The sequence below is a fragment of the Erpetoichthys calabaricus genome, chromosome 6 (assembly GCF_900747795.2).
Source record: "Erpetoichthys calabaricus chromosome 6, fErpCal1.3, whole genome shotgun sequence".
Lineage (NCBI taxonomy): Eukaryota > Metazoa > Chordata > Cladistia > Polypteriformes > Polypteridae > Erpetoichthys > Erpetoichthys calabaricus.
The window spans coordinates 165,110,372-165,129,397 of NC_041399.2; the positions used below are offsets into that span (position 1 = coordinate 165,110,372).

The following is a 19,026-nucleotide window of genomic DNA, read 5'->3' on the forward strand; positions in this document are numbered from 1 at the left end:
TAATTCAATTGCAAATTTAAATTTTAACTGTATGTGTGCTAGAATGTTTTTCACCTGTTTATTAAGCTTATTCTGAAACTTTAATAAAGCCAAAATTAACAAATTGATTACTAAAAAAAAGCAGCTGTAAAAAATAAAACATAAAAATGTATTATGATAAAAATTATAGTTATCCTATAAATTAAGCACCGCTGTCTCATTGCTCCAGGTTCCTCCTCCAGATTCGGTTCAAACGTGTGCCCAGTTGCTGACAGTGTGCTGTTTCTGTCTCTTTTTCTTGTGTTTGCGTAGTTTTTTTTTTCTGCTTCCCAAAAACATTATCGATAGGTTTATCGTCAACTTTAATTTATCCCAATGTGAAAACTGCAGACAATGTACATGTACTACATGCATTCACTCATCTGAAAATAACATTCGGGCCTATGTATAAATATGCCCTTCATTTGGGATCAGGAGAAAATGACAAAAAAGAAAATGCCTAGAGTACAGTGAAGGTTTGAATTAAAATCTACTTACTTGCTACTAAACCCCAGCCTGTGATATAACAAGGATATGCATTTGGCAAGATCATGCCTGGTCTAGGGAGTCGTGCTACCTGGACATATCCACTGGCGTATGCTGGAGAAGTCAGGCGAAGCATGGCGATGTCAAAGCTGCAAGGAGGAACAGACAGGGTTACTAAAGTAAAATCATTCACTCAGCCATCCTTTGGTTCACAAGATCATAAAACAGATATCTGAAGCAGTGTGCCAGTCATGCACAAGTGGAACTTTCACCATTGTAATTACTATAAAAATTATATGTACTGTACTCCATTTTCAATTTTTTTTAAATTTTGTTAAAATTAAGATTATGAAAACCTACAGTTCTCATTTCTGTGGTATTTGTGCAATTGGTTTCTGAATATATTAGAAGTCTGTCTTTGTAAATGAGTTCCTGTTGTTGCCAATAGTTCATATTGCTGCATTACAATTTGATGAAATTAATTGAAAATCTATGGTAAGCTAAATAAGTTATACAAATGAAATATTCAGCTTTTATGTAAAGATAAAGGAAACCTTGAAAGACAAAATTAATCACATTATCTTCCCAATCCACACACTTCACATGCTATCATTTATTTTGTGCTTAACAACACGTGCACATGAAGTACATACAGTCTTTCTTTTTAATTCCAAGTAATTAGACATAGCAAGCAAATCTTGAAATAAAAGTCAATGCCTCGTTATCTAAACTAAGCATATTATTAATGTGCCTTACTGCTATTTCTGCAGGCAAACATCATAAAGCTTACCCATTAGCAAAATCTTTATTCCATCGCTGATGAATGAATATTTTATCTACAGCCCTGTAGTATTCCACCCCTTCATTCCAGTAGAGGTTGTGTTCACCTAGTGCTACTCGGTAGATGGCACCATCATTGCTAAAAAGAAAAAAAAAAAAACACCATCAATCAGAATAAATTAAAGCTGCAGCTTTTCATTTTTTTGTCACATCATCACAAACGTCTACTCATTTTCATTAAAGTGTGAGCAGTCAATTAACTTAGCTGACTGCACAATTTAAACTGGGAGAGAAATGTAATTATTTTCCTGTGTTCTTCATTCAGGGTAGGTTTGTCCTTAGAAATGAATGCATTAATGTTATGTGTCTGAAACTAATGAGGCCACTTACAGGACACATTAAGTGAATAACACATATCATGTGTAAGGGCGGGTGAGATGAGGGGAGAACAGAAGGCTGAAAAGGATGCTATGTGACAGGGGCACAGCTCAGTAAAATCCAATTGGTCACTGGCTGTTGTCCTGCCAGGATTAACAAAAACCCACTGCCAGGTGCCACAGTGCTATGTCCCGTGGGGGTGATGTGGGCAAGATCAATAGGAACAGCAAGCAAGCAACACTTGGGGGCTTGTGGTCATGTAAAGGAATACAAGGAACTGTGCTGAACCTACTACAGAATGGGCAGATGGAGAGTAGCCATGGAGATTTGGTAGATAGATAGATAGACAGATACTTTATTAATCCCAAGGGGAAATTCACTTACTCCAGCAGCACCTTACTGATACAAAAAAACAATATTAAATTAAGGATTGATAATAATGCAGGTAAAAACAGACAATAACTTTATATAATGTTAACGTTTACCCCCCCCCCGGGTGGAATTGAAGAGTCGCATAGTTTGGGGGAGGAACGATCTTCTCAGTCTGTCAGTGGAGCAGGACAGTGACAGCAGTCTGTCGCTGAAGCTGCTCTTCTGTCTGGAGATGACACTGTTTAGTGGATGCAGTGGACTTTCCATAATTGATAGGAGCCTGTTGAGCGCCCGTCGCTCTGCCACAGATGTTAAACTGTCCAGCTCCATGCCAACAATAGAGCCTGCCTTCCTCACCAGTTTGTCCAGGCGTGAGGCGTCTTTCTTCTTAATGCTGCCTCCCCAGCACACCACCGCGTAGAAGAGGGCGCTCGCCACAACCGTCTGATAGAACATCTGCAGCATCTTATTGCAGATGTTGCAGGACGCCAGCCTTCTAAGGAAGTATAACCGGCTCTATCCTTTCTTACACAGAACATCAGTATTGGCAGTCCAGTCTAATTTATCATCCATCTGCACTCCCAGGTATTTATAGGTCTGCACCATCTGCACACAGTCGCCTCTGATGATCACGGGGTCCATGAGGGGTATGGGCCTCCTAAAATCCACCACCAGCTCCTTGGTTTAGCTGGTGTTCAGGTGTAGGTGGTTTAAGTCGCACCATTTAACAAAGTCCTTGATTAGGTCCCTATACTCCTCCTCCTGCCCACTCCTGATGCAGCCCACGATAGCAGTGTCATCAGCGAACTTTTGCACGTGGCAGGACTCCGAGTTGTATTGGAAGTACGATGTATATAGGCTGAACAGGATCGGAGAAAGTACAGTCCCTTGTGGCGCACCTGTGTTGCTGACCACAATGTCAGACGTGCAGTTCCCGAGACGCACATACTGAGGTCTGTCTTTAAGATAGTCCACGATCCATGCCACTAGGTATGAATCTACTGCCATCTCTGTCAGCTTGTCCCTAAGGAGCAGAGGTTGGATTGTGTTGAAGGCGCTAGAGAAGTCTAGAAACATAATTCTTACAGCACCACTGCCTCTGTCCAAGTGAGAGAGGGATCGATGTAGCATATAGATGATGGCATCCTCCGCTCCCACCTTCTCCTGATATGCAAACTGCAGAGGGTCGAGGGCGTGTTGAACCTGTGGCCTCAGGTGGTGAAGCCATTGGTGCAGACATTGGTGGCAGGGCTATAGCCTGGGGTCCCATGAGCAGTTTTAATAAAGAGGAAATGGAAATATAGAAAAAAATGGATTGGAATATCATTAAAGTATATAGCAATATCTATCTTTGAAAATCATTTTTAAAATAAACCTTTATTTGGTAATATAGTGGTGTAGTGATTAACATTGCTACTTTACATCTCCTCATCAACTCTGGTTTCAAATTCCAGCCTGGATATTGTCGATGTAAAATTGGGGTACTTTTCTTGTGTTCCTGAGGTTCGGTCCATGTTTAACCTATTTGATACAACATCCCTGCAGAAATAGTGTTTTTAAAATATTCTGTTTATTTCTCTATCTTCTCCCTGGTTCAGTTGATGCAGGGTGCACTGGAATATGATAATGCAGTCTACTGTGGTACAGCGGGTCCGCGGCTTAGAGGAAAAAGCCAGCTTTTAAATAATCTCTGCACTCGCGGCTTTAAGAGGGGGCGTGGTAGTGTGGCCGGAGTGGTTCCCGGGCAAGATGTAGGCTTGGGCATTTCCAAACTGATGTGCACAGGTATGGGATTGCCCATGTCCATGATTGATGCTGGGAACTGCTAATCGCTGCACCTGTACCACGTCCCCTTTACAAATAGTAGGAGCGCAAATGCAGAAGAGAGAGGAAAAAAGAAAAGGATGGAGATTAAAAAGGAGAAAAGGGAGAAGGCTGGAGAAGGAGAGAGTACTAATGTACTAATGATAGGCAGCTGGGAAGTGAGCCCTAGTGAGGTGTTTGGCCGGCACCCAGAAGCAGATGGATTGGGTCACTCCTGCTGAGTTTTGCAGAGGAGCAGGTGTGACCACGATCGGAGGCTTGAGAGGTGGAAACCCCAGCGTGAGCGCCCTGGTCACTGTGGAACCCGAGACTCGGTCTGGCGAGAGCCCTACAGAGCCAGCGATCGAAAGGCTACCAGACCAGAAGGAGAAGGTCAGCGGCAGGTAGGAAGAAAAAGTGGTAGCCACCAGCTAAAGAAGGCATCAGATTTTTAAAGGACTGCTTCCGGCCATTATTGATTTTTAACCTTGTTTTTAAATCGAATATTTATTGGGATTTTAACCTCCATATTTTCACCATGTTTTAATGGATTATTTATTTGTTGACTTTTGAAACACTGCACTTTATTTGAATACTTTTTGGTTTTGACTGTTTTTAATAAAAGCACTGTCTGCAATTTGCACCTTCCCCTTGCTTCGTTTGGTGTCCTCATTGTCCAGCTCATCTGGTTACATTACTGGACAGTGTTGGGTTCAAGAGGCTCCCAAAAGTAAGAAAGGAGCATGGAGCAAGACACACATCATCACATCTACATGAATTGTGTAGTTTTGAAAAAAGCATATGACTGTGATCCTTGGTGTGTGTTGTAGGAAGTGTTGCAGGAATATGGTGTAACAGGGTTGCTTTTGCGTGCTATTCATTCCCTATATGAATATGCAGCGAGAGCTGTGTCTGAATACTTGGTGTTAAGTTTTTCTTCACTGTGGGTGTCAGGGTCTATCAAGGTGGTGTCTTGTCACCACTCCTGCAGGGTTGTCTTAACAGCATTATAGGCCCCCTGGCAAAGGAGTGCACTGGGGTCCCTACCTGCACAACCACTCAGCTAGTCACAACATACATACTGTAAATTAGCATGGGGCCCAGCATGCTCATGTGTTAAGACAGCCCTGCACTCCTGTTTGTAGCTTTCATGGACAAGTTATCAAGTTGTGGTCAAGGTTATGAAGGTGTCCAGTTGAGGAGGCTAGGGGTAACATCATTGCTTTCTGCAAATGATGATGTCCTCTTTGCCTCATCTGACTGCGATCTTCAGCATGCACTCACGCGATTTTGTTTTCTAGTCTTAAGCGGCAGGGATGAGGATCAGCATCTCAAAGTCTATGGTTATGGTTCCTACTCAGAAAAGAATGTATAGCTCTCTCCAGATGGAGGAACAACTGCCCTTCGTTCAAGAGTTCAAGTATATTGTTCACGAGTGATAGAAAAAGGGAGCATGAGATCGACAAGCGAATTATAGGGGTGGCAGTGGTTCTCTAGGTATTGTACCAGTCTGTAGTGGTGAAGCTTTACTGAATCTAAAGAAAAAACTCTCAGTTGGCTGGTCAATCTGCATTGCTGTCCTCTCCTGCGGTCATTACTCATAGCTCATGACAATAGTTGAGGACTGCAATGTCAAGTGATGGGCAAACTGAGTGAGTTCAAGTGGCACAAATGAGGGTTCTTTTCGAGGTTGCTGAGCTGACAATCCATGACAGAGTGAGAAGCTCAGTGGTTCAGTATGGCCTCAGAGTACAGTCACTGATTCTCCAGTTAGAGAGCAGTCAGTTGGGTGTGGCTTGGACATTTTGTAAGGATACCCCCCAAGAAGGCTCCCCCTTGAGTTGTTCCAGGCAAGTCCTACTGGGCACAGACCCTGTGGCAGACCAAGGACAGACTGGAGGGATTATATCACTTGGCTGGTTTGGGAACACTTGGAGAATTACACAGAAACTAGTTGACCTACTTGGATGAGATTCTGTATTTTAACTCAATGTTATGATCTAAATTTTTGAAAAGATTTAGAAGAACCTGAATATACTAAACTTATGTACATTCTATTTTTCTATATTTGTTTAATAAGCGTGTTGTATCATGGACTGGTACCTCATATCAAGTTCCTGCCTTATGCAAGGTGTAGCAATGATAATTTAATTTTGCCAGCTGCTTAGATTTAGTCAATTAACTTTAGATGAAGGACATTTTTGTTGTGGTGTTGAGTTATTTATGGAAATGTATATGCGTTCCTCTATATTAAGACATACCTTTCATGCATTTGTACTTGCTCTGCATTTATACATTATAAGGTGGACTCCTCCATCTCTTTTCTTGCAGTGTACAGAAGTGATCAAGAAGGCTTATGGAATTCTGGTCTATATATTGCAATGCTGTGTTCAATTTTGGACACCATGTTACAAAAATGACATTTGAGAACGCCTAAAAGAGAGAACAAATGGGCTGATTCCGGGATTGAGTGGTATGAGCTATGAGGAGAGATTGAAGGAGGTAAACCTTTTCAGTTTAGCAACTGGAAATTAAGAGGGGTCATAATGAAAATGTTCATAATTCTGAAGGGAGTTAGTATAGTGGATCCCCACTGTTATTTTAAAAAAAACAATCTTCAACAAGAACACACGAACACAGATGGAAATCGTGAAGAATTGATAAGGAGTTTTTCATCACACTAAAAGCTATGGAGACATGAAATAAATTAGCAAGTACTGTGGTGCATAGAGAAGAACTTGAGAGACCCTCGTATCTTGACTTGATGTTATTTTGGAGAATCTAGGTGAATACGATGAGCAAGGTTGTTGGGCTGAGTGGCCTGCTCTTGTCAAACTGGTTCTAATATGGCTTCTCTCAAAGAGAAATAAGTTGCCTGTGATGGTACTGTAAGTTCTATAGATTTTTATTTAACCACTAGGGGGTTCCCCCACTGCTCGCTTCGCTCACCAACCCCACTGGCCTGCGCTTTTGAATTTCCCATTGGGATTAATAAAGTATCTATCTATCTATCTATCTATCTATCTATCTATCTATCTATCTATCTATCTATCTATCTATCTATCTATCTATCTATCTATCTATCTATCTATCTATCTATCTACGCACCAGCCACTTTGTATCTCTGCTGCTTGAATTTTGAAGAAGGGGGCTGAACGCACCCCAAGGAGACGTGGTTGCTCCTTCCAAAACCCCATCTTAAATGGTGATACAATGGGAAACAAATAGTTTTTTTTTTTTTTGCTCAATCTGCTGCTGGCTTGCTGCTGCTGCCGTGCCATGTGCTCTGAATCTCGCGCTGTGTTTCGAACATTTAAAAGCCTGTAGAGCAGCCGTCCTACTCTTTGTCTTTTATTTCCGGCCCCGGGTGTGGTTAAATCTCTTGGCACAAAGTCTCGTCTCACGGGACGTGAGTTCTTGATATTTTTTAGTTTATAATTTAAAAATGGAATAAGAATCTGAAAATCTAACAACATCACATTAAAGTTCGATAAACTCTGAAAAGATTGATACCAAACATAAATATGTACTGTAGGTTTTAAAATAAGCCCTGATTTAAAATGTGACATAAAAACATCACATGAAATCGTTGCACTTTTAGGCCTAGGATTTTAAATATAGAGAGAGTAGATTAATGTGTTAATTATTTACTGATATTTAAATTCCCTAATCAAGATATTTCATGAATACAGAATATGCCTCCACTACTTTTTCACTGCACATTTTATTTAATGTCATCTTCACAGAAAATACAGTATTACCTATTTAATTATAGAACCTATAAGACATGTTTAAGTCTACTAAGTTATTACACTATTTCACATTTTCCATTAATAGGTGCACCTAAAAGCTACACATTAAAAATAATGTAAAGAAACCCAGTGTAAGATTTCACCCAAAACAAAGCAGTGTACACTTACAAATCGACGCAGTGGGCTGCAGTCATCACCCAGGAAGGACTGACCAGACTGCCTCCACAAGTGTGCGCCCAGCCTCCTGCATGAGGGTAACTGTATTGCAGGGAAATCTGAAGAGAAACAGTCAAGTCTCATTATTAAATTGACATTTTGTATATAGCAACTTATGTACAGTGTGGTTTACCATGAGTCTGTGCACGGAAGTCTTTTCTACACAGTAACATAAATTGAAGTTTTCTGGAGTAAAAAATTTTTATGTTCAACAACAGAGGACATTAGTTCATATTATTAGGTGTTTTGATCCAAGAAGGGCATAAGCAAAAAATGAATTAAGCTTCAGTGTATTTTTAATGATGTATTTAAAATTCTCCAGTGACTACTTTAACATGGAGCAGTACAGTGGTTAGCATTGTTTCCTCATAGATCCATTGGAATGGGTTTGAATCGTGTGCCCATTGTGGAGTGTGCAAGTTCTTCATGTATTGGCAGGGGGGTTTCACTGGGTACTCCTGGTTTTCCTTCTATATCAGGGCATGTTAGGTCAATAGGTGATTCTAAATTGGAACCCAGTGAGTGAGTGTGGGAGTGAGTGAGTGCACTCTGCAATGAGCTGGTGCCTCTTTTAGAGTTGATGCTGATATTCCCAGCAGAGGTTGCAGCACTCTAAATCCCTGAATTGGATTAAGTGTGTTGAACAATGTTATGTTAATCTCCATAACTGAAATACAGTTAGATCCATAAATATCTGGACAAAGAACTTTTTTCTAATTTTGTTTCTGTACATTACCACAATGAATTTTAAATGAAACAACTCAGATGCAGTTCAAGTGCAGACTTTCAGCTTTAATTCAGTGGGGTGAACAAAATGATTGCATAAAAATGTGAGGCAACTAAAGCATTTTTTTTAACACAATCCCTTCATTTCAGGGGCTCAAAAGTAATTGGACAATTGACTCAAAGGCTATTTCATGGGCAGTTGTGGGTAAGTCCATCTTTATGTCATTATCAATTAAGCAGATAAAAGGCGTGGAGTTGATTTGAGGTGTGGTGCTTGCATGTGGAAGATTTTGCTGTGAACAGACAACATGCGGTCAAAGGAGCTCTCCCTGCAGGTGAAAGAAGCCATCCTTAAACTGCGAAAACAGAAAAAACCCATCCGAGAAATTGCTACAATATTACGAGTGGCAAAATCTACAGTCTGGTACATCCAGAGAAAGAAAGCAAGCACTGGTGAACTCAACAACGCAAAAAGACCTGGACGTCCACGGAAGACAACAGTGGTGGATGATCGCAGAATCATTTCCATGGTGAAGAGAAACCCCTTCACAACAGCCAACCAAGTGAACAACACTCTCCAGGGGGTAGGCGTATCGATATCCAAGTCTACCATAAAGTGAAGACTGCATGAAAGTAAATACAGAGGGTGCACTGCAAGGTGCAAGTCACTCATAAGCCTCAAGAATAGAAAGGCTAGATTGGACTTTGCTAAAGAACATCTAAAAAAGCCAGCACAGTTCTGGAAAAACATTCTTTGGACAGATGAAACCAAAATCAACCTCTACCAGAATGATGGCAAGAAAAAAGTATGGAGAAGGCGTGGAACAGCTCATTATCCAAAGCATACCACATCATCTATAAAACACGGTGGAGGCAGTGTGATGGCTGGGACACTAATGTTTATTAATGATGTGACACAGGACAGAAGCAGCCGAATGAATTCTGAGGTGTTCAGAGACATACTGTCTGCTCAAATCCAGCTAAATGCAGTCAAATTGATTGGGTGGCGTTTCATGATACAGATGGACAATGACCGAAAACATACAGCCAAAGCAACCCAGGAGTTTATTAAAGCAAAGAAATGGAAAATTCTTGAATGGCCAAGTCAGTCACCTGATCTTAACCCAACTGAGCATGCATTTCACTTGTTGAAGACTAAACTTCGCACAGAAAGGCCCACAAACAAACAGCAACTGAAAGCCTCTGCAGTAAAGGCCTGGCAGAGCATTAAAAAGGAGGAAACCCAGCATCTGGTGATGTCCATGAGTTCAAGACTTCAGGCTGTCATTGCCAGCAAAGGGTTTTCAACCAAGTATTAGGAATGAACATTTTATTTCCAGTTATTTAATTTGTCCAATTGCTTTTGAGCCCCTGAAATGAAGGGATTGTGTTAAAAAAATGCTTTAGTTGCCTCACATTTTGATGCAATCGTTTTGTTCACCCCACTGAATTAAAGCTGAAAGTCTGCACTTCAACTGCATCTGAGTTGTTTCATTTAAAATTCATTGTGGTAATGTACAGAACCAAAATTAGAAAAAAGTTGTCTCTGTCCAAATATTTATGGACCTAACTGTAAATCTAATGCTACCATTCTCCTGGCAACCGCCAAGCTCATATTCATATCAGACTGCCAGATAGTAAAGCGTGATTCATTGTGCCAATGTTCATATTTCCCCTGCTCCAGAATCCTATGGCAGAATGCTTTTACACCACTCCAGCCAACACACGGCATTATGTATAGTGATCTTATGCTCGTGTGAAGTTGTTTGGCCCTGGAAAACCCTTTTATGAAGCACCCAAAGCTGATGTTGCTTTTACAGGCAGTTATGAATGATGCAACAGAGCATAGATGATTTTTACATGCTATGCCCTTCAGCACTCTGTGGTCCCACTCTGTGAGTTTGCTTGGTCTGCCATTTTGTGGCTGAGCTGTTGTTGCTCATAAACACAATAATAGCACTTACAGTTTACTGGGGCAGATCTAACACAACAGAAATTTCATGTACTGACAAAAGTGTCATCCTATGGCAGTGACCCATTTGAAGTCACTGTAGTCTTCAGTACAACCCATCCGACTGTCAGTGATTGTTAATGGAGATTACATGGCTTATGCACCTGTTAACACTGGGTGTGAATGAATTTGGAGGTTTGTCCAAAAAATGGTAAGAGACGTCCGTGCATCTCCTTGTCAATAGGTTCATGGACCCCAAGAAGATCTTTGCTTAAATTCTAAATACTCTTTTAAGCTATGATCTACCAGAAGATTTATTCAATAAATAGGGTGATTAGAGACCAGCTTTCATGTACTACAGAATAATAATGTATAGCAGAATTTTTTTCCCTTATCAATGAATTCAGTTTCTGCACTGAGAGTGTTAAAATTAGTATGTTTATACTGTACTGTTTTCACATATGTGAACAAATAATTAAATTTGCTTAGTCAATGATAGACTTTGTGGTAGAAACGGAAGTTTATTTTTGTATTGTAGTTTTAAAGTTTACTAACAAGTAAGGGTGCTGAAAATTTTGGAAGGAGTGTTTAGTATAAATGCAGTATAAGCTAGCTATAATGGTTCACTTCACTGTCTATTCATTTTTCAAAGTCAAGGTCAAACACACGGAGCTGGATTGACCAGGCCATCCTCTCTAACATCTTTTACCAGATGTTTTCAAGGAATTCCCAGATGCTCTCAGGCCATCTGAGAAACTGGAGCGTTCAATCACATCCTTGGACTGCCATGGATCTTGGCCATGCCAAGGATGGCTAACAGGATTCCTCCTAAGTGTATGCCCTAACCTCAGTAGGTTCCTCTTGATCCAGCAAGTAATAATTCTGTTCTAAGGTTCTCCTGTATTGTTGAGCGCCTCCACTTTTGAAGAAGAGCATATTTAGCAACTCTGCACAGGAAATCTCATCGTAGCCACTTGCACTGGCTAACCATTCTCGTATTCACTATGCAAGGCTCATGACCATAGTTAAGAAAATGGATGTAGATAGATGGGTAAATCAAGATTTTTGTGTTGTAAGATTCTTGTTTAGTTTTTGGGGCTTGGCTCCCATTTCACCATGATGGTTTTTAGCTGCTTCTACCGCACTGATTCATTGGTTACAATATATACTCACGTAGTTGCGTCTTGAAACCTGAAAAATCAGTCATAAAATCAGACCCCAACTTATACGCCATTCAAAAATATGACACTTAAATTTTTTTTTACATCTTCTTGCCCCCTCCAAACTCACACCAGTTTCTCAGATAGATCAAATTTTGTTGCAGCAGTGCAGTTACCAATTTCTTTCGCCATTTCAACAACTTTTAATTTAAAGCCAGTTTCATATTTTCTTCTGATCGAACGCACCATAGTAGATAAGTGATGCTCTTACGATAAAGGTGTATGAGGGTGTGAGATACAAAAAACACAAATCAGTGCAAACGTTGCTTCAGAATAGTTCAGGTATTACCGTGTGGTCACGTAGGCACAATACATAGAAAAAAAGTCAGTGTGCACCGTGGTTACTCTCTCAGGTGGGCGTTAGCATATCATTTTTTTTGTTTTTTGCGGAGTTTTCCGCATTTCACTTATATGACTGACATTATAAAATACCGGAAATTGTATGGTAAAATCAAGTCCCGACTTATCTGCGGGATAACTTAAACACAAGTATATACAGCATTTCTATCTTTGCTTATGAATAAGACCCAGAGATATTTTAATTTGTCCATTTAGGGTATCTGTTCACCCTTTTATGACCCTGGCTATTTATTTCAGGAAGAGGACTATGATAGGATCTGAAGGTGCTAATTGTGATTCCATAACTTTATATTCAGGTATAAACACTCCAGTAACTATCTAACTATCTATCAATCTATCTATCTATCTATCTATCTATCTATCTATCTATCTATCTATCTATCTATCTATCTATCTATCTATCTATCTATCTATCTATCTATCTATCTATCTATCTATCTATCTACTTCAAGAGATGACAGTGTTGTGAAGCCAAGAGAACCAAACAATCTACAGATAACAGAAATGAAATCCTCAACTTTCCAGACTGAACACTTCCCCAGGCAGAACTGCTGTGCCTGGATATACTGTCCATAAAAATTTAAGTTAAATGTACAGCCATGTTAAATGGGCTTGACTTAGGCTTAATTCACACAACTATCCTTTGATTTAAAAAGATTGATTGGATTCTGCACATTGCAAAGTCTCATTTGCTGACTGGCCACCCCTAACAGAACAAAGCCATATTTCAGCTTAGTGGACAAAGAGTTGCTTTCCATGGCACATGTTGTATGTAAGCATCTAAATTGCACTTTGTATTGTTTGGATACTGCATACATGCGCAAAAAGCAAATAATATACAGGTCGCTACAGTTTTCAGATTGCAGTAAATCCTGTGACTGGGGATGTTACCATCCCTTTCAAGATTTTCCAATGATGCGCACATTTCCTGTGTAGACAAACGTATCTGTCATTTTATGCCATGTAAGTGTGGACAGAGATACTTTTGTAACCATGCATAAACACTAATGTGGACAGAGATCACTTTTTGTTTAAAAACTTCATTTTTAAATAAAAATATAGTAATGTGGACTATCCTTAAAATAATATATGCAAACTCAATTTGTGTTTCACAAATACTGTACAGGAATGGAATGGAACACTGTAACCTGTAATTTTAGAGAACCTTCTATGGTCATAATCTTTTTTATTTTTTTTTAATTCCACAAATCAGACATGAACACGATTTACAAACTCCCAGAACCCCTGAAACATCTGTGCAAGGGCAAAGAGTTGGTCCACTCTTCAGTGGTCTGGACCGCTCAGCACCTTTCTTCACCTGTGTCATCGAGACATACAGCCTCATAGCAAGGTAACTAACAATCAGGATAACATTTTGTAGAGGACACTAAATCAAATGGACTGAATAGGATTGATGAACATGTTATATGCCTCAAATATCAACACATATCACGTAACCTCCCTGTAATTGGCTGTATTCACCTTGTCTCAATTCCAACCAGTCTCCCTGTACTTGACACTGAGAAGGACCCCCGTTGGCATGATGCTTTACCATAGGGATGGTATTAGACAGGTGATGAGCTTGTGCCATGTTTTTTCTAGACATAGTGCTTGGGTTTCTGCCCAAAGAGTCCAGTTATTGTCACATCAGAACAGATAATCTTTATCCTCATGCTCTGAAGGTACTTTAAATGCCATTTAACAAGTTCCAAACTCTACCATAAATGATGGAGTGCTGCTGAGATGTTTGTCATGTTCTGTTATCCCAGCAGAGGACAAGTGAACCATTGGGTTCTTGGTCACTTCTCTGACCAAGGCCTTCCTTGCCTGGTTATGCAATTTAGCAGAATGACAAACTCTAGGAAGATTTCTGGTTTTTCCAAACTTTTTCCATTTCACAGTCATTAAGGTCACTGTGCTTCTATACTGTAAACACTCAAAGTTTGTTCTGATTTATGTCGCACCACATTTTATCATGGAGGTCTACAGACAGTTCCATTGACTTTAGGGCTTGGTTTTTGGGAATTGAGCACTTCTATACACAGATGTTTGCCTTTCTAAGGTATGACCAATCAGTCCAATTTGCCACTGGTGGACTCCAATCAAATTTGAGACACGTCTCAACGAGAATTAAAACCAATGGGATGCACCTGACCACAATTTGGCAATGGGTCTTAATACTTATATAAACAAGAGAGTTCCGCTTTTCATTTTTAATAAAATGTTTCTGAAAATTTTTTTACTGTGTCATTATGGGTTATTGAGTGTAGATCGTTCTGCAAAAATTATAAAATTATCCATTTAAAATGAAATGTGCAACATAATAAATATGTAATGGACAGAACATAATAAATGTGCAACATAATAAATAACGGGCAAAAAGTGAAAGGTTATGAATAATTTACAAATCAATTGTATATATAACACTAACTTAATATTATTGTACATATTATACTAATGCTTCACATTTTATTATGAATAACCACTTTATTTAACAGTATTTTACATTTTTTAGATACATTTACTTCTACTACAATTCAGGAGTACACATACTGCTGGATGCTGTGAGTCTCTTTTTAAAGGAGGCAGTAAGTCAAGTTTTAAAACCCAAAGTGACTTCAGGCATTTCAGTGCTTAAATCTACAGTTCTCTATAAAATATAATACATGTTGTCGTCCATTACAATACAAAAATTATACCTGCCAAGGCCAGCTGTTACGTACGACTTCTTCTCCACCGACGACCCTCTCAGTTTTCATCTGGTTCGTGACAGTGAAGTCATCCTCAAGTTCAGCCTTGCATAAGGCTCCTGCAAGCAAAGCATACTGGGTCTGGAGAGTGTTTTGTTTTATTTATTTACTATTCTGAAAATGTTCCCAGTTCATTAAATGTCAGAAACATAACTAGAAAGTGCATTATAAATCCTGTCCTGGAAAGCAAAAGCAAGGCTACGATACGTGATCTTCTTGGAAGACATTTAAAAGACCCGCAAGACCAAAGAGACTTGCCACGGTGCGTCTCGCGGGGACCATAAACATGAGACATTGTGCCAAGAGATTGACCCAGGACCGTCTCGCGATGACGTAGAACATGAGATTCTTGCAAGACACGCCCTACTTACAATCTATCAAATAGAATAATGGGGCAGCAAAAGATTCAGTCTTGTGAAGGATTTGAGCACACACAGATCCAGGGCTCTCAGCGCATATAAAGCATATAAGGACAGTACGTTATAAATGAAATGTCAACATCTAAGCGAAGAAGAAAGCAGCGCCGAGAAAAGAGACTCAAATGCGTTGGAGAGAAAAAAGAGCAAAAAAGAATAATCGAGGTGCAAATTCAGAAAATAAGGAAAGTAATTATCAGCCCGGAACAAGTGGAACTGTAAAAAAAGCACGTCCAATCTGGCTCAGAATTAAAAGACAATGAGTAAAAGACAAAGTAGAACTTCATAAAGACGTTTACAAACATTGGCGCTAAACACATGCAGAGCAGGTTAGAGATTATGAAACCAGGGAAATTAGAAAGGCTCATAAAAAAAAACACGTTGGTGCTATACACATGTGGAGAAAGTTAAAGGATATGAAAGTAGGAAGAAAGTAAAGATTGCAGTAGCGCAAACAAACAAACTGCCTCATTTAACTATGCACCAGTCTAACTTTGGTTTTGCACAATAATTACTACACTATTGCACCTTAACATTTAATTCTACTTTATTCACATAATTTTACTTATTTATTATGTTCTACTATACTGTTATCTTTCAATCTATGACTTTTTGTTAATCTAACTGATATTCTTCTAACTTTGCACAGTTTTTGATCAGCGGATCAGGATACATTTCACTGCGTGTTGTCCTGTATAACTATGCATGTGACAAATAAAGAATCTTGAGAATTTCAAAAACAGAGTTTACCGCACATGCATTTATTGGTTACTTTGTAAAAAAAAATTATTAACTTCTGATGATGTAGATCGTTTTGTCTGTGCTGAAATTCCAAACAGAGAAACCTATCCTGACCTCATTAAAAAGATTCAGCATATTGGGACTCACAAGATTACAAATATTGTTTTTACAGTAAGTTCTGAAATAAAAGTGACACTAATGAAATAGCAACAATTCTATCTATCTATCTAATTCAAAGAAAAAAAAATCTTAAAAGTGTGTATCCGGAAAACCAAACACGGGGGTTGGTCGAGCAAGTGAGCAGGGGGCGAAGCACCCTAGTATATATATATATATATATATATATATATATATATATATATATAATATATTGTGGGGAACAGCCCGGACACAGACAGGTAGACATGATGTTTAAACCACACACATTTATTCACAACTGCTATTTACACTTATCGTGAGCACAAACCCAGTGCCGCAGCACCAATCACCCCTCAAGTCCTTGGCCACACGCACAATGCCTTCTCTCAGTCTCTGGTCTACCTCCACTCCTCTCCACCAAGCTTCGTCCACTTCCACCCGACTCTTGCCCACGACTGGAGGGAGGCGGCCCCTTTTATTCACCCCGGAAGGACTCCAGGTGCATCCTGAGGGGCTCCGTAGCCACACCCCTGCGTGGCGGAAGCTCTGACGGTACATCCGGAAGTCCTCCGGGTGTCCCCAATCCTCTTCCCCCCAGCACTTCCAGGTGTGGTGGAAGTACTGAGGTCCAGGGCTCCCAAGGCATCGGGGCACCCCCTGGCGGTGACCACAGGCCCCTACAGGGTAGAGCTTCAAAGCTCTGTACCCGTGGTCCCCAAGGCAACCAGGAAGGACGTCCCCTTGTGTCCTGGAGGAGGCACAAGCCCTCCTCCGCTCCTCCTGGGCATCCCGGCCGGGCGACAAACCCAGCCGGGTGCCACAATATATATATATATATATATATATATATATATATATATATATATATATATATATATATATATAAAATCCTAAGCCTAAAAGTGCAATGATTTTGCGCAATGATTTTATGTGAGTTTTTGTTTTACTTTTTTGTCACGCTTTAAAACCTACATATATATGTTTGATATCATTCTTTTTAGAATTTATCAAACTTTAATGTGATGTTGTTAGATTTTCAGATTCTTATTCTGTTTTTAAATTATAAACTAAAAATTATCAAGAACTCATGTCTCGCAAGACAAGACTTTGTGCCAAGAGATTTAACAACGCCCGGGGCCGGAAACAAAAGATAAATAGTAGGACAGCTGCTGTACAGGCTTTAAAATGTTTGAAGCGCTGCGCAAGATGCAGATCACATGGCATGGCAGCAGCAGTAAGCCAGCAGCTGATCGAGCAAAGAGGAGGTAAAAAAAAAACTGTATTTGTTTCCCATTGTATCACAGTTTAAGAGGGGGTTTCGGAGGAGCGACTGCATCTCCTTGGGGTGCGTTCAGCCCCGCTCTTCACAATGCAAGCGGCACAGACACGAAGTGGCTGGCACGTAGCACAGGTCGGGGGGGTTGGCGAGTGAAGTGAGCAGGGGGCGAACCTCCTAGTAAAAAGTATATAATTACAGAAAATAATGTGCCACAAATGCAGTGCTACACCAACAGTATTTTACAAGGAAATACTGATTAACAGGACTACCGTGATGAAGGCCAAAGTACATTTATGTAATGATGAAATGAGGCATTAATTTAATCTTATGCATCAACTTATTAATTAAAATGTAATATTTCCAGTAATTATGCAAAAGATAAGTTACAATATATTCCCTCCTATAAAAGAGAAAAAGCTCCCATATTCTTTATAATTGCAGCATGTATTGTCATTTGTACCATTCCAGACTTTGCTGTTTTTTGCTCAGCAGAGTGAATGGATTCAACTTTAAAACCAAAATTAGCATCTAAAAAGACAAGCTGCTCTATTAAAAAAAAAAGATACAATTGAAATAATTTATCACCGAGTGTACCGTAAGTGTGCCGAATGAATAATGCATTGTTTAAAAATGTCACAAGATAATAGATGGATGGTGAATAACCTTTTCAATAGGAAGTCATATCTTTTCTTGAAGCTTCTGGTATAAAACAAAAAAAAAAAAAAGAACTTACCCAGGAAAACCAAAACGAGCAGATGCCACATTTTGAAAACTTGCAAAAATTCAATTAGAGCTGTTATTATTTATACAGTGAGCAGCTTCCTGTTTGGCAGAAACCCATGCAATGTACCTTTACACAAGCAACCTTGGTTTTGTGGAAACAGTGACAGGATTAGGCCAGTCTTAAACTGAATTGCTCAATCTCCTGTATAAAAGGAGGGTGATATCAGATCCATGCAATATCTGTCCTCAAGGCTAAACAACATATAAAAAAATGCCAAATGCTACCCTGAATTTCCTTATTTTAAAATAATAAATCTTGTAATCTTTTTAGTTAGCCAATAAAAGGTGTCATTTTGCTTGACTTCTCGCTTATTTTAAAATAAAACTTCTGAACAGGTGTCATCCATCTATTTTCTGTGCCCAGTTATGTAAAGGGCAAGGTGGCAAGTCTCGATCCGGGCATCACTGAGTACCAAACAAGAAATAGCTCTTGGGGTGCCTGTCCATCACAGGGCACACTGACTCGCACATGCCACTGACACTGATGCAGGGCACACTGACTCGCACTCCAGACACAAAGTGGCAGCTCTGAGACCCAGGGCTTTTTAACTGTGAGGTGGCAACACTAAACTCTACACCTCTGTGCTGCTTTGGGATCTTTTTTGAAGTTGAGCTACTGACTAAACGTAACTTCTTTATAAGTGGCACTATGCTACAAAAGGTAATATTGACAAGTAAGAACAACTCTGGCTTAGGTTAATTTGTAAGGTGGGGTGCCTTCCTTGGTCTTGTAGGTTTGTTTCCACAGAGCACTGTTTTCCTCCCTCAATGCAACAAGTACTACGTCAGGATGATTGGTGAGGGTGTCTCTCTTTAAATCACTCTGTTTCTCAGTGTGTGGCTTATAACCTGTTACC

The 19,026-nt window shown here is 39.7% G+C and overlaps 1 protein-coding gene across 1 annotated transcript in view; it reads right to left on the bottom strand.

The window, feature by feature from the left end:
* LOC114653964 (elastase-1-like) overlaps window positions 1–18,256 on the bottom strand; it is a 41,612-nt gene extending 23,356 nt beyond the window's left edge. The window contains exons 1-5 of the mRNA XM_028804484.2: window positions 18,120–18,256; window positions 14,762–14,871; window positions 7,758–7,864; window positions 1,295–1,423; window positions 517–653 (exon numbers count right to left, since the gene is read on the bottom strand). Of these exons, the coding sequence (XP_028660317.1) occupies window positions 517–653; window positions 1,295–1,423; window positions 7,758–7,864; window positions 14,762–14,871; window positions 18,120–18,150 (514 nt within the window). The 5' untranslated portion in view covers window positions 18,151–18,256. The remainder of the gene's footprint in view (window positions 1–516; window positions 654–1,294; window positions 1,424–7,757; window positions 7,865–14,761; window positions 14,872–18,119) is intronic.
* Window positions 18,257–19,026: the final 770 nt, after the last annotated feature.